The 15594-nt window shown below is 35.2% G+C and overlaps 1 protein-coding gene and 1 long non-coding RNA gene across 7 annotated transcripts in view; both read right to left on the bottom strand.

Annotated features, from left to right (window-relative positions):
* LOC134658811 (uncharacterized) overlaps window positions 1-15594 on the bottom strand; it is a 258840-nt gene that overhangs the window by 63361 nt on the left and 179885 nt on the right. The gene's annotated exons all lie outside the window — the stretch shown is intronic.
* LOC134657774 (cadherin-89D) overlaps window positions 4788-15594 on the bottom strand; it is a 91907-nt gene continuing 81100 nt past the window's right edge. Inside the window, exons 8-22 of one of the 6 annotated variants that reach the window (XM_063513336.1) lie at window positions 14668-14860; window positions 14162-14320; window positions 13705-13838; window positions 13013-13616; window positions 12497-12655; window positions 12237-12417; window positions 11996-12159; window positions 9757-11909; window positions 9450-9659; window positions 9154-9323; window positions 9002-9070; window positions 8661-8861; window positions 7659-7976; window positions 6141-6260; window positions 4788-5502 (exon numbers count right to left, since the gene is read on the bottom strand). In XM_063513336.1, coding sequence (XP_063369406.1) covers window positions 5001-5502; window positions 6141-6260; window positions 7659-7976; window positions 8661-8861; window positions 9002-9070; window positions 9154-9323; window positions 9450-9659; window positions 9757-11909; window positions 11996-12159; window positions 12237-12417; window positions 12497-12655; window positions 13013-13616; window positions 13705-13838; window positions 14162-14320; window positions 14668-14860 — 5337 coding nt within the window. In that variant the 3' untranslated portion in view covers window positions 4788-5000. The other 5 variants (XM_063513347.1, XM_063513337.1, XM_063513365.1 and 2 more) reach the window with 5 other exon arrangements.

Raw genomic sequence — 15594 nt, 5'->3', positions numbered from 1 at the left:
GAATAATGCTTGGAATCACTTTCAAAGGTCAACTGTAAAAATAGCTGCTAAACATCTAGGTATCACAAAAGGAAAACTTAATATTGGAAAAGAAGCAAGCTGGTGGAACGAATCGATTAAGAAAAACCTAGAAGCAAAAAAGGAAAATTTCAAAAAGTGGCAAAAGTCTGGCTCAGATCAAGACAAAGAAACTTATATACTTTCTAAGAAAATTGCAAAACGTAGTGTTGCCGTTGCCCGCGCAGAGGCACAAGAAGAACTTATTTGCCGTTTAGAAAACTGTACAAATGAAAAAGACATTTTTCAAATTGCAAGAGCGCGACATAAACAAACTCAAGATTTCAAGCAGATAAAGTTTATAAACGATTCCACAGGCAAGCTTTTAACAGATGATAAAGACATACTAAGCAGGTGGCATGAATATTATAGGACTTTGTTTAATGAAGAATTTCCTCAGGAAACATCGAGTCCTTTACCGTATACTCTGGGCCCAGTTGAAGAAATATCACTTGAGGAAGTTAGGGCGGCCCTTTCCGGTATGAAGAACGGAAAAGCCACAGGTCCCGATGAAATCCCAGCCGAATATTGGAAAAAACTTGGACCCAGTGGCATAGCGTGGCTGACCAAACTCTTTAACAAAATCTTATATTCCAAAAAAATGCCAGACATGTGGAGACTTAGTAATCTTGTCCCTTTCTACAAGAATAAGGGTAACGTTGCGGAATGTGGAAATTACAGGGCTATAAAACTAACATCTCATGCTCTTAAGATGTGGGAACGTGTTCTTGTAAAGAGGCTTAGTAGGATAACTAACATCACACCCAACCAGTGCGGCTTTAGAAGTGGTGCCAGTACAACGGACGCGATCCATTCAATCAGGATACTCAGTGGAAAGTACAAGACACTAAAAAAAAGATCTTCACCTAGTCTTCATCGATCTTGAAAAGGCTTTTGACCGTGTACCGCGTCAGCTAATCTGGAAAGCACTGAGGGCTCAGAATGTGCCCGAATACTACATAGACCTCATACGGGACATGTACACAAACATAAAAACCCAAATTATTACACCTGTAGGTACGAGCAGCCAGTTTGAAGTCGGAGTGGGCGTACACCAGGGCTCAGCGTTAAGTCCGATATTGTTTAACATCGTTATAAACTTTGTAACTGAACATATACAAAAACCAGCGCCTTGGAATTTATTATATGCCGACGACATTGTCTTAATAGCGGAGTCGTTACCAGAGCTACAGGCTGATCTTACAAAGTGGTGTAACGCTTTGGAAGGAAGTGGACTCAGAGTAAGCAAGCCAAAGACGGAGTATATGTGTTGTAACTTCTCTACTGCTGCACAAACTGGCACGGCCTCAATATACGACATTCCGCTAAAAAGAGTAGAATGTTTTAAATACTTAGGCTCAGTAATAGATGCCAATGGCAATATTCAGAAAGACATCGAGTCTAGGATTAGAACTGGCTGGCTGAAATGGAGATCTCTTTCCGGTGTTCTTTGTGACTCAACAATGCCAATCAAAACCAAGGGCAGGATATACAAAACAGCTGTAAGGCCCGCTATGCTGTATGGCTCGGAGTGCTGGCCCATGCGAAAAGACGATACCCAGAAGTTGCACGTAAACGAGTTAAAAATGCTCCGATGGGCCGGAGGAGTCACACGCATGGACAAAGTGAGAAACGAGTATATCCGGGGTTCCTTCAAAGTTGTTGATGTAGCCTCTAAACTGAGGGAAACGCGGCTGCGATGGTACGGGCACGTTATGCGGCGTGACGAACAACATTTGACCCGTAAAGTAATGGCCATCGAAGAGGGTGGACGAGGCAGAGGACGCCCTCCTGCCACCTGGATCAGAACCGTTGCCAACGATATGAAGACGTTGGGAATAAACCCAGAAACGACGCAAAACCGCCAACTATGGCGACAATGTATTAGGGGGGCCGACCCCGAATAGGGATAAAGGCAAGGAGAGAAGAAGAAGAAACGTGAACCACCCTAAAGTACGTAAGAAGGACGGCCTGTATGCATTAGTAAGACATTTTTACCATGTTGCTCGAAATGGATTTTTTTTTACAAATAATATATTTTATGCATTAGTTTATTCTGCATTAAATAACAAAAAATTGAGGTTGTCACAAGTATTAAAAAAAAGTTTAAAAAATTAAAAATATTTAATTTTTTAAACTTTTTTTTAATACTTAAATTTAGCACACAATTATCGTAAAATTGGAGCTACTATATCTTCAATGAAAAAGTTTGAAGAACTGAGGCAAAAACTCTTGCTGTCATGTTTCCAAGCTTTTCTTATCACTGGACTTTTAAAAGTAAAATTTTTTTTTTTTAAATTTAATAATCGAGAAAGAGAGCTTGAAAGTTTAGTACATATTTTTATACTAAGGCACAATAATGGTTTTGCAACTTCTATATTTATTTGAGTAGGTAGGTACTATGTGCTCGTATATAATCTCTTAGAAGTTATTCTCATTTACATGAACCATCGAATTGGCAAGAATTAAAGTAATAAATAGTTTTTATCTTCTATTCCTTCCTTGCAAAACAATAGATTTGACATTGCTTCAACAATGTAAAGTATTGCGTATTCGTAGCAAGCAAAGCTCGCGGTTACACATCTGTCTCCAAAGACACGAATAACCTGTAGTTATAGCACTTTGGCAACAGTAAAAAGTTTCACATTATCACATCACAAATTCCATTCCAGCATCGACAGTCTATAACTTCACTATAAAGGCCTAGCAAACATTAATCTTTCACTGCCCTGCCTTCTAATGATCTCCGCCGCAGCTGGCGTTGCCACAAAAACTGCAGCTTGTCCCCCCAATTCCATAATTTTAATTATGCATTAGTTTATTCTGCATTAAATAACAAAAAATTGAGGTTGTCACAAGTATTAAAAAAAAGTTTAAAAAATTAAAAATATTTAATTTTTTAAACTTTTTTTTAATACTTAAATTTAGCACACAATTATCGTAAAATTGGAGCTACTATATCTTCAATGAAAAAGTTTGAAGAACTGAGGCAAAAACTCTTGCTGTCATGTTTCCAAGCTTTTCTTATCACTGGACTTTTAAAAGTAAAATTTTTTTTTTTTAAATTTAATAATCGAGAAAGAGAGCTTGAAAGTTTAGTACATATTTTTATACTAAGGCACAATAATGGTTTCATATTTTTAAATGTGAAACCATTATTGTGCAAACACTGTTTCTTGTTATATGTATAGCCGCGGTATATGTAGGTATAGTTCAGAAATTAAAGTGATGAATTCAGCGGAAGCAAGCAATATGTAGGTAATTATTATGCTACAATTAATGACGGTGACAATGGATTCATTGGGTAAATATTAGTTAATTGCAGTAAAATTAATAAAACAAGGATACTTATTAAAAAAAAAAATTATACTCTAAAACTTATATAATATTTACAGTATTAAACATTTTTACATAGAAATAACATTAACAAAGAATGTTACATTAAAGGTGGTTCAGGATAGTAGGTATGGTTACAAGTCTTCATTCACACCAAATGGCACTCGTTAAATAACAGAAATTCATAAAGTTTCAACAAAGGTTTTCAAATGACAATAGAATCATTCAATGAACACGAACTATAAAATTTGTGTTTTTTTGTTTCTTGAAAAAATTCCGTCATTGAAATGGGTTATATAGCATAATTTCTAAAATCACATTTCCTAAGTACGAAATTCCTAAAACAGAACATCGAAAATCAGAATGTCTAATGTACGAAATTCCTAAAGACGCATGTCCTAATACACTTTTAATCGAACGATCTTATTTTCGAATATCAATATTCCTTTGTACACAATACCTAACGACAATACTTCGAAAGCCTATATGTCTAGTGCTGAAAATAGTTCAAAAAGCCTAATGACAATATATTGAAAATCAATATTTCCGAGAACATTTCCTTCTTACCCTAAGTTGACGGGGCATCTGAAGCTACCTAACGAACCTAACCTACCTACCTATTGATTTAGTTTAGTGTGACGTCCGTGAAAACAGTACACTTTGGGGGCAAAAGCGTAGGGAGGGAGGTTCGTTAGGTAGCTTCAGATGCTCGAAGGGCAAACCACCCAGAAATAGGAGCCCTGCGAAGCGGGGCTCCGTCTAGTTAAGTTGTAAAGGAAGTTTTTTGAAAATAAAGTTGCGTACGTTGATTCTTTAAGCTAAGGTCAGATAAACGTAGGACAAAATGTCGTTAGAAATTTCGCAGTTTATACATTTTAAACTTAAGTCAACTGAACGTAGGAAAAAAGATCGTTAGTATTTTCGTGCACTAGCAGTATTGTACTTTAAACATTTAAATAGTAGGTTGATTAACCGTAGGACATGTATCTTTAGGAATTTCGTACATTAGACATTTTGATTTTCGATGTTCTGTCTTTAGGAATTTCGTACTTAGGAAATTTGATTTTAGAAATTATGCTACATAACCTTGAAATGTACATACAATTCAAAATTCTGCGTTTCGATTCTTTTCCAGTTAAATTTAAACAAAATGGTATCATAAGTTACGTAGGACCTGGTAGCACTCAGATACGTTTAAGAGGAGTTCTGGGTCGTTCTAAGGTTACATTCGGATGTAACCTTTATCGTTAACACTTTATCGGGTACCTAGTCTCTTATTTTGCAACTTCTACATTTATTTGAGTAGGTAGGTACTATGTGCTCGTATATAATCTCTTAGAAGTTATTCTCATTTACATGAACCATCGAATTGGCAAGAATTAAAGTAATAAATAGTTTTTATCTTCTATTCCTTCCTTGCAAAACAATAGATTTGACATTGCTTCAACAATGTAAAGTATTGCGTATTCGTAGCAAGCAAAGCTCGCGGTTACACATCTGTCTCCAAAGACACGAATAACCTGTAGTTATAGCACTTTGGCAACAGTAAAAAGTTTCACATTATCACATCACAAATTCCATTCCAGCATCGACAGTCTATAACTTCACTATAAAGGCCTAGCAAACATTAATCTTTCACTGCCCTGCCTTCTAATGATCTCCGCCGCAGCTGGCGTTGCCACAAAAACTGCAGCTTGTCCCCCCAATTCCATAAATTTCCCCCTTTTAGCCTTACTCTGTCTTCTGTCAATTCTCGTATCGAACACGTCATCATCACTTTGATCATAATCTATCATTGGTTCATTTAAAGCTTCTTTTCTTTTGAAACTTTTATTCATAAAATATGACTGAGGGAGATTAGACACGTTGGGCGACGATATCTGCCTGGTTATTCTGCTGTTTGCAGACAATCGCTCAAACGGTGGATAGTGTCTTTGCATGTTTTCTGAAAATGACTGTCGTCCATAATTTGTTCTTCGTTGTTGAAAGGGCTGGTGGCCAAAAGATGCCCGACGAGGGAATCTTTGATCAGATTCTGGCCTCAAGTCCCGATGGTAAGGTTTTCGCTCTAGGTTATGGTTGGATTTTAAGGAGTCTTCGTAACTGCACCTGTAAATCCAAATTTGAATAACGTTTTTAATACATCATCAATATTCCTCAAATAACTACTAACCCCCGTATTCATCATGAATAATGCCATTAGAACCGGCATCAAAATCAATGTACCAGGAATATCGATAAACCAAAAATAATATTCCTATGAAAATTAAAGAATTACTTGTATCCAAATGTTGATATCGAAATTTAATAATTCTAGTACCATTACTAGGTTGTAAATGTTGGAATAGCTTTGTATTATTTTTACTTATTCCTCATTAGAAGTTTTAAAATCGTAATTTTAAATTTATGAATTTGCCAGCAATGTGAGCCTTGTTCATGTTCCAAATTAACCGATTTTTAGAATTAAATGAAAAAACTGAATTTATATATCTAGGATTCATTATAAAATATGTACATTAGTATAAATTTTATTGTTTTTGAAATTTCAAATGCTTCACCAAAAATAATACCAAAACCCCCAAATAAACCAGAAGAAATCCACAAGATTTATAAGCAAATAGAGAGACACCCAGCCTTATATAAATTTGTACATCACCATAAAAAACTTAATGTGTTTTTTCTACTTCTGTTAGGTACGTCTTTCTTTGGGATCGCTTCATAAAAGAATTATAAGAAACGTTACATACCCACTGCTTTCCTCCGATGTGTGCACACTGGATTGACCACATGGACATCGTACAGCTTCGGCGATCCCAGAGTCCTGTCCACTAGAATTCACTGATGTTATCGAGTTGTCATGACCTTTCCTAGGTGAATGATGTGTGTGTTAAATATGTTAATTATGGAATGGAATATGGTAATGATTATTATAGAGTACCTATAATGTATTTTTTTTTAATTTATTTATTATTTAAAGGGGAAGTTACATAATCATTGTTACTTATCTGCCAAACTGCATAGCAGTTTGTTGGCAGAAAACTTATTCTACCCTCCACCATCGTAAAGTAAGTTATTTCTTACTTAAATTATAGTTGTTCGTGTGCGATTTCTTACAAACGGTTATACGTAACAGACATACCTTAGTTCCATTAGTAATTATTAATATATTATATTCTATTATATTCTATTGTCATGTGAAAAAGTAGGTAGGTACTAGATATCATCTCAACCAGACATCGGGAAACAACAAACATACGGAGTGAATCCAAATACCATGTGTAAGATAATAAAGTCATTAGCAACTATATATACCACAATTTAATATCCTCATCCTATCTAAAGTAGACAATTTTATATTGACCCTTAATTACACATAGCTCAGTAAACAAGCGATCTAATGATCCTGTAATTCTATTGTACGTAAGGACAACAGAAGCGGGACATCTTGCATCGGCATTTCCATACAAGGTGACCCGCTTCAACTTTCCCCGAGTGTAGATATTTATATTAGCGTTATACATAACTATATGTTTCTACGGTAACATGTGCAAGGTATAAATTTAAGGTTGTAGGCAAAATAGGTACATACTTATAAAACAGTCGGTTGGCATTTTAATCATGTGATCCGTTCCAATCTAAGCATAAATGTTTTTTTCAATCGTTTTTTATACACCACCTTTGATACACCTTGGCAGGATCTTAACTGATCTGGTACATTATTTAAAATTATAGGTACTAAATACTTTCGTGTACGTTTTCCATAGTAATTACAGACTTTCGGTACAAACAACCTGCGAAGGTTTATTTCTTTGGTGACGCTTCTTGTTTGGATTTTATGGTCTACCGGTTTTTTATAATCATTACGTTGATACTGTTCCAAAGCTATAAGCAAAGACCGTTTTTCATGCACTGGTAATATGTTGCAAATCGGAAAAAGTTTGTCATAGTTATTTCTATTGGCCAGCTTTGTTTTTTTGTCGACTAAATATTTTAAAAATCTAACTTGTATTGCTTTTATTCGATCTAGGTATGAAGGAAAGGTGATTGCCAATGTATAACGCTTAGACCGAACTAAAAAAGAAATTTCAGGCATCTCAATAAACGTAAGTGCTAAGAAATCATTTTGTTTTCGTTTTTAGTTTGATCATGTTGGTTACGATTGCATAATGTTTATGATTAGTATAATTGTGAATTTTGAAAAATAGGTTAATAAGTCCATTTTAAAACAATAAGCACATTATTATTAGCAAACTCAATACTCTTACCTTTTTTGGAGCGGTCGTTGGTTGTACTTGATACAGAGTTTCTCGTGTTTTTGATTAAAATCCGAAGTATGCTCGCTAAATTGATTTTTTATACATTTTTGGTGGGCTTTTCCAAATTCTTCTACAGTGTTTCCGTGGGGGCATATCTTTTTAGTAACGTTGTGATTGATGACGTCTATATACGAGTCTGCCTCGCTGATTGATTGGTGAAGTTCCTGACACTGGTTTCCTCCAGATGGAAAGAGACCTCCGTATTTAGTTAAGTGCTCAGTGGAGTAAGCGTTAAGACGTTGCTGGGAATATGGTTTGTGACGATTTCTGTTAGGGCAAAAGATAGAAGAAGAGTCAGTCAAAAGAAGAATATGGTTATCAACAAGAGATTGTAAAAAGTTACGTGCCATAAAGGATGAAAAACAAAAGACGTGCACGTACAGTAAATAGTAACGAAGATTATGCAGTTCAAAATTAACAAAGACAGTTTTTTTTAATCGGTTGATTTATTCATAAAACATTGGGTTTTTAAAAGGTAAGTAAGTAAAAAAAAATACAAGTACAATCAACAAAGATTAAAAACTACTAAATGTATCACAAAAATTATAACAACCATGCACTAGGAAAAGAGTTAAGCTACAAACATAAATCTATACAAAGTAATGTGTCACATGCTTTCGTTTGTGATGATGACGATGTCTGAAAAGGTAAGGTAAAAAATGAAAGTTCGCTTACCCTTTGGTGCAGCTAGAATAAAATTCATTGCGTTACAGTGTTCTAGTCAGGAAGGCTTGAGTAACGTTGCAATGTTGTATGCAAAAGTCATAAAATAAAGTGTCATAAGAATTGATTTTCCAAACAAAGTGTGTCGTTGAAGTACTAAGTAAATAAGTATTTTCAGAATCAATTTAAGTTAAATGGCATTAATACACGAATTTAACAGTCACTTTTCGGACTAGATTGGATATTAGAATTTAGCAATTAATGATAAAACACGATAATAGACATTACCTTCTACTTCTTAAACATTTTATAGCAATCGTTGTCGTAAGGGTTGCCGCAAAAACAATGCAACCTAGTGCTACTGCGCTTATTTCCATAGTTCCAAGTAGCCTGGCGCCTCTTGGCTGTGCCATGGAGGCATCTCCCACTTCGAGTATTTTAAAACCAGCAAGGTTCTGCCGCAATTCCGGACCTCTTTTTAATAGTGATCTGTAAAAATGTTTATTGTCATTATAAACAATATAAACATACATAGAAAGACACTTTAAATGTTACATGAGCAGATATTATAACATTTGTTACTTATGAATATTACTATTGAATTAATAAAAAGTGTTAAAAATACTTACTTTTGGAGGACGTCCATATCAATAATTGTATTTGACATTGGGTCAATAGCATAAATGAACATATCAGTGCTGCAAAAATATCACAACATATAAGTTTTAAATAATCACTCTCGAAACTTTCATTAATAAAATAATATTAAAACTTAACTCACGCGTATCCATCCATAGCGACTCTATTATTAGTTTCCAGACGCCTGATTCTTACGTCATAACTAGTCATAGCTGTCAAAATCCTAGTTATATTTTCTATTTCTTTTTCAACTTCCATTGGCTTAGCACCGAGCACAAGTAGCAGTTGTTTGTTGTCATCAAGCACATACACCTGAAATTGAGTTGATATAATGGGTAGTAATTTTTGTAAAATATAACCAGCGGTTGAGCTTAGTTTACCTAATTATTTTGGTGTGTAGATATTACAACTTAACGTTGTCTTTAAATTTACACTTACGAAAACATTAGCAATGGCAGATTTTCCATCATCAGCGCCCTTCTTATCAGTGGCCTTAACATCAAATCCAAAGACCCTCCCTGCATCTCGTGCAAATGCAGCCACCGCACGTACGCGACCTGTTTCTGGATCAATAGCAAACCGCTGCGATTGCTCGTTAAGTATCTGGTAGCGAATGTCGGCATTGGCCCCAAGATCAGCATCTGTTGCCTGGATAAATAAAGTTAAAACAATAATTTAATTTAAATGAAGGTATATGTATAGAGAAGGTATACCACATAACGGAAAATTACACGAATGTTTCTACCTGTAACTGTATAACTTGATAACCAAATGCTGCTGTTGTAGGTATCGCAGTCACCATTGGTCGGCCTCCATTAATAAACTTCGGAGCATTGTCATTTACATCTTTAATTCTTAAAATTACTTTAACATCGAATTTACTCATCCCTTCCAATACGTCATCTGATACGGGATATATCATATGAGGCAGCTCCCTGCTTATCTTTTGTCTTTCAGCTCTGATTATGATCTCATAAACATCTCTTACTTCACGATCCGGACTTTTCACTAAATATAAAGTGCCATTTCTTGGATCTATTACAAAAGTTCTTTTAACATCTGAATCATTCTCATTAAGAATAAAGTATTTCATCTTAAAATTCTCGTAATACTCTGTTAGATTAAGAGTAAGCAGTTCTACTGGAGTTCTAGTATTTTCTTCTATTTCCAGTTCATAGTAACGTGAAATGAAGACTGGTTTATTGGATACTTCTACATCATCAGGGACATCTGTTACAGTGAGCATTAAAATAGCTGTTGAGCTTAAACTAGGCGAGCCTAAATCAGATGCTATTATCGTGACATTATGTACTGATTGACTTTCATAATCGAGCCTGCCTGTTGTAGTAATAATTCCTTCCTTTGAATCTATAGCAAAAAGATTCAATTTATTTTTTCGCTGAGGTAGACTGTATAGGATTAAACCGTTCCCATTTCCAATGAAATCTGAGTCGTTTGCATATACTCTTGCAACTGTAGATCCTATCGGAGTGTTTTCTTCTAATGTCGCTTTGTATACGGGTATCATCATTACGGATTCAAAGTTATGATTTGTCAATTCCCCAGCCTCTGGGTGTTTCCACTCTAGCAAATCATCGTACGCAAAAAACTTTGGTGCATTATCATTTACATCTAACACTTGAACTTCAACACTTACAGATGATGACAGTTTTTTTTCTGGGCCATTATCTCTTGCTACCACAGTTAATATAAATTTATCTTCTCGTTCCCTGTCAAGTTCTCCATTAACACTAAAAACACCGCTAAGGGGAGCAATTTCAAAGGGCAAATCTTTACTCGACGGTTCGATATAATATGTTAAATTTGCATTTTGACCAAAGTCTGCATCTGTTGCATCAATTTTTCCTAATATTCTCCTTGTGTATTGTGCTTCTTCAACATTGAAACTGTACCATGATTTTTTGAACATTGGGAAATGATCGTTAACATCTTTAATGAAAAACCGTATTGCAATGTGATCGCTTAAACCGCCACCATCGATAGCTGATATGTTTAACCTGAATTCAGATTCTGGTGGTAGTGATCTTGCAACTATAATATGGCCATGCCTTTCATTGATCACAAAGTATCGTTTTACGTTCATAGCATTAGATGATATGGCATACGGAGGCATAAAAACTTCTGAAATAAACTCATATCTTAATTGTCCATTAACTCCACTATCCATATCTACAGCATTAACTTTCAGAATTGTGGAACCGATGGCAACGTTTTCTGGAACAGAGAACATAGGGCCAACTGTATTAATAAATGCAAACTTATTTCTTGGTTTAGCCTCAATGTTAATAATTACTCCGCTGAGTTCATTCTTTTTTTCATGATATATTTTAATTTTTGTCTTTTCATCGACTTCAAGCAAGTCAATGTTCTCCCCTATAGGTATTGTAATGTGATTGTATTTTGGTTCACAATCATTTTCATCCATAACTGTTATAGTTAATTTAGCTTCAGAACTTAAACTTCCTTTATCCCTTGCTACAATTTTTAGAAGATACACACTCTTTTCTTCTCTGTCTAGTTTATTTCCAACAAACGATACAACGCCACTATTTTCATCAACGTCAAACAATTCATGCCCATCTCCAAATAGTGTATACATAAATTGAGCATTCAATCCTGCATCTGCGTCACTTGCTTTAATTTTGTCGGTCATTTTAACTTCTGTGCCCTTTTTGGCGTTTTCAGTTATAAATCCTTCATAAACAAGAGAATCAAATATTGGCGGGTTGTCGTTTTCATCAGTTACGTGTATAGTGACTTGATAAATGCCAGCCCCAGATATCATACCCTTATTAAATTCTGCAATTACAGTCATTCTATATACCTCTCTTTTTTCTCTATCGAGTGGTTTTTGAGCGTATATGGTCCCGTCTTGACCTGGAATAAAGATACTTATATGTAAAATATTGCAGCCACAGGATATACCTGCAGTTATTTATGGAGTATTCTATATGTATAATCACCTATAGCGATATCATCGGTAATGTCTTGGTGGTTAGCTATAATGAAATGAATATTGCCTGTTACGTTGACGGGGAAATTGCTTATATTTACAGGAAATATTTGTCCAATTGTAGCTCCAACAACATTTTCCTTGACATGAAACACAAGCGGAGAATTAGCGCCCCTAAAAAAATTAATATTGTTTTTATTGTGATTAAAAATTGCATAATTAAAATAGGCCTATAAGTTAATTCCTGTTACTTTAGTAATACTCCTCTTTCGTCGTGAACATCAACCACATGAACTGTTGCATTTGTGGTAATCGTTACATTAGCACTTTCTTGTGTTGCTACGGCTTCGAAATCATACATTGGTCGATTAAACCTTGAGAGTTCTTCAATTACTGTTATTACGCCCGAACTTTCTTCTACTGCAAAAGGTACTGAAAACAAAAGAAATAATTTCAAGCTTAACGTCTTGTAAAGTATTAACTTAATTATTATCGTAGGTAAAATACACACCTCCATCTTCATATCCATGAAGTAAGTCATAAGAAACATCACTTTTTTCCATCGCTTCATTTATGCGTATTTGTCCTACACTAGTGCCAATGCCAACATTAGAACCAACCCAAAATTCATATGGAGCTCCTATAAATCCTGGTTTGTCGTGTTTTGTTCCTGTAAACCACAATAACTAGAAATGAGGCTACGGGTAAGTGTGGCATACGGAAAAGTGTGGCTAGGCTTAAGATTGGGGCCTGTTTACACATTGATTTAGTGTTTATTGCGACTTCAGACATATGCTACTTGCGTTTAAATAGCGGAAATTGTATAAACTCGCAAAAACACTAATCGATGTGTAAACAGGCGCCAATGTCAAGGCCTGCCACACTTATCCGTATTTACATTATCTATTATTCAAGAAAACTGCATAGTTTAATAAAATAATAAATAAGCAAAACGATATGAAAATAATATGTTCAGTAGGTATCAAATGTGAATAAAATTCAATAATACTTATGTCAGAAAACGTACCTTTACTTGACTTTATAACGTCGATTGTAACAACAGCTAATGAATATCTTCTTTCACTGGGGTTAGCTGGCTGATCCGAAGCTTCAATAAATAAAGCATGCCTGCCTTCAGTGACCGGTGTTTCGGCTAAACTAATTACACCTGTTTGCGCATCTACTTGAAATGGTGATGTTATTGTTAAATTACTAGTTCTCTGGAGGTCAAAGAAAATCATTCCATTTCGTCCCAAATCCGGATCAACTGCTTTTACTTTTCCAATGTATGTCCCAACTTTAGAATTAGACTTTATCACAAATTCGTATAAATTGCTAGGCACAAAAACAGGATTATTATCGTTTGCATCTAACAAAGTTACTTCGACCGTAACATATGACATTAATTGATGTAGGTCTTCAATATATTCAATGTTTTCATTTTTTGTACCAATTTTATCGGGGAATATATATGTTGTTTTATCTCTATAGACTGATCGAGGTGTAGTTGGGATTCGTCTGTATTTTGATAATCTTTGTTTATCTAAAAATGTCCCCACTACACTTGGATTCTTTTCTTTAGCGTATACCTTCATTTTTAACGATGAATGTTTTTCTCTATCTAGAACAGTCTGAAAAACAAAGAATTTTACTTAAGTGTTTTATTTTACATAGAGACACATACCCTTTATTAGAAAAAAAATTAGGAAGAGTAGGTACCTGATTTCGAACAGTTAGCCACCCAGTTCGGGGGTCGATAACAAACGCCCCTTCAGGATCGTTAAGCTGATATGTAAATTCTCCGTTATCTCCCTGATCTTTATCTGTTGCCATTACTTGAAGTACACTGAACCCTGTGAATAATTAATACTTGTGTCTAGTAAAAAAATATAAAAAATTAGGAGGTATCACACATTACAAAGATAATAAAGTAACTAAAACAACTTTTAACTAAATTTTCAGGTGGTGAGTTACACCGGCCAAAACCGGTATACGGACGTGGTTTTGGGCCATACCAATAGGGTCAACAGGTTGACATATAAACGCGGGCCTAGTGCGCCAGGGACAGACTACCAACGTTTTCTATTTTCTACTACCTATTCCAAATAAGACGTTATTTCATGCGACTTGCGACTTGAATACACTCATGCTAGGCACGGAAAGAACATTTTTTTACCGTTAGGAAGATTTTCCACGATGCTTATATTATAGAAGTCGACTTCGAACTCCGGTAGGTTATCGTTCAAGTCAAGTACTTCTACTTCTACTCTCGCTTGGGCAGTTTTGAGCGGATTATCTACTTGGGCAGCTTGGATTTGCACCACGAACGTATTTCCTGAAACAAACACAGTAAACATCTATCAACCAACTTCTAGCAATCTTACTCAAATCCTCCTTAATAAAAAAATATGTAGGATAGAACTCTAAACTTTGGCTGATGCAGTATAAAATAGTGAAGGGTACTCGGTTGAACTGCGTGCGGCTTAGCATTTTACAGAGAAAAATTACTGTGATCATGAGCTATTTGTAAAGGCTTCCCAATGACCGCATTGCACCACACACCACAGATATTGTTGACCACAGATATTAGAACATCATAGACACCGCCGGTCTATGATGTTCTAATATCTGTGGTCAACGCTTGTTTTTTGTCTTACAAGTTAAGAGTAGGTATTTGAGCACCTGATAATCCAGTTTCAGCATCCAAATCAATTTCTTTGTCAAGGAATAGTGTTCCGTTGATGATGTTTAGTGAAAACAGCTTTCTTTCGTTCCCGGAGACTAAATCGTAGCGAACCGGTGCCTTAACACCGAGATCTTGATCAAACGCACGAATCGGATCGTCGAAGATCAGTTCCCTGTGTATGCGTTTATCCTGAGAAGTATAAAAATATATCTAAGGAACATACATTAGACCCCAATGCAGACAAAATTCCTTAATTTTAAAATTCTGCAAAACACAAAGTTAGATCAATCAAAAATATAGATTCAAATCTTAAAATGATATTCATAAGTACAATTGAAAATGAATCTCGCAGTTTAGCTTAAAGTGCTTGCTTCGAAGTGAATTGAATATCCTATAATTTGAGATTTCGGGCCGGGTCTCCCAATATATACCCTCCCGGTATGAATTAGATGTAAGTTCTGAATACAAATTGGCTATTAGAAAAAAATCCCATTCAAATTATGATAATTTTGGAGGACCTTTTTGCGATTTTTATATTGTCAATATTAAGTTATTGGCGTTAATGCTGGATTGAATGGAAGAATGTGGTACTTGTTAACGATTTACTTGATGTAATTTTTTTTAAGTTTAGATCACTTTTTTCAAGTTTATCTTTATTCTCTTTACCAGCCTATGTACCTACGAAGCGCTGACATATATTATGCTTCTCATTGAGCTTACTGTATTTGAGTTTGGGCTACTTACAGTTCAATGGGTGCTCATAAATGTCTATACCTATCGTGTAGATTGTAGAATGATGATCCCTATGACAGTTCCTTCAAGTCTCGTTTGGTTGAGCTTAATTTAAAAAGTAACTGAAGTAATAAGATTTTACCGTATTTTTATTAGAGTTAGACCACGCTAAGTTGACAGCGATTTTGATA

The sequence above is a fragment of the Cydia amplana genome, chromosome 2 (genome assembly GCF_948474715.1).
Source record: "Cydia amplana chromosome 2, ilCydAmpl1.1, whole genome shotgun sequence".
NCBI classification, from domain to species: Eukaryota; Metazoa; Arthropoda; class Insecta; order Lepidoptera; family Tortricidae; genus Cydia; species Cydia amplana.
This window is presented reverse-complemented; position numbering and strand designations above follow the sequence as displayed.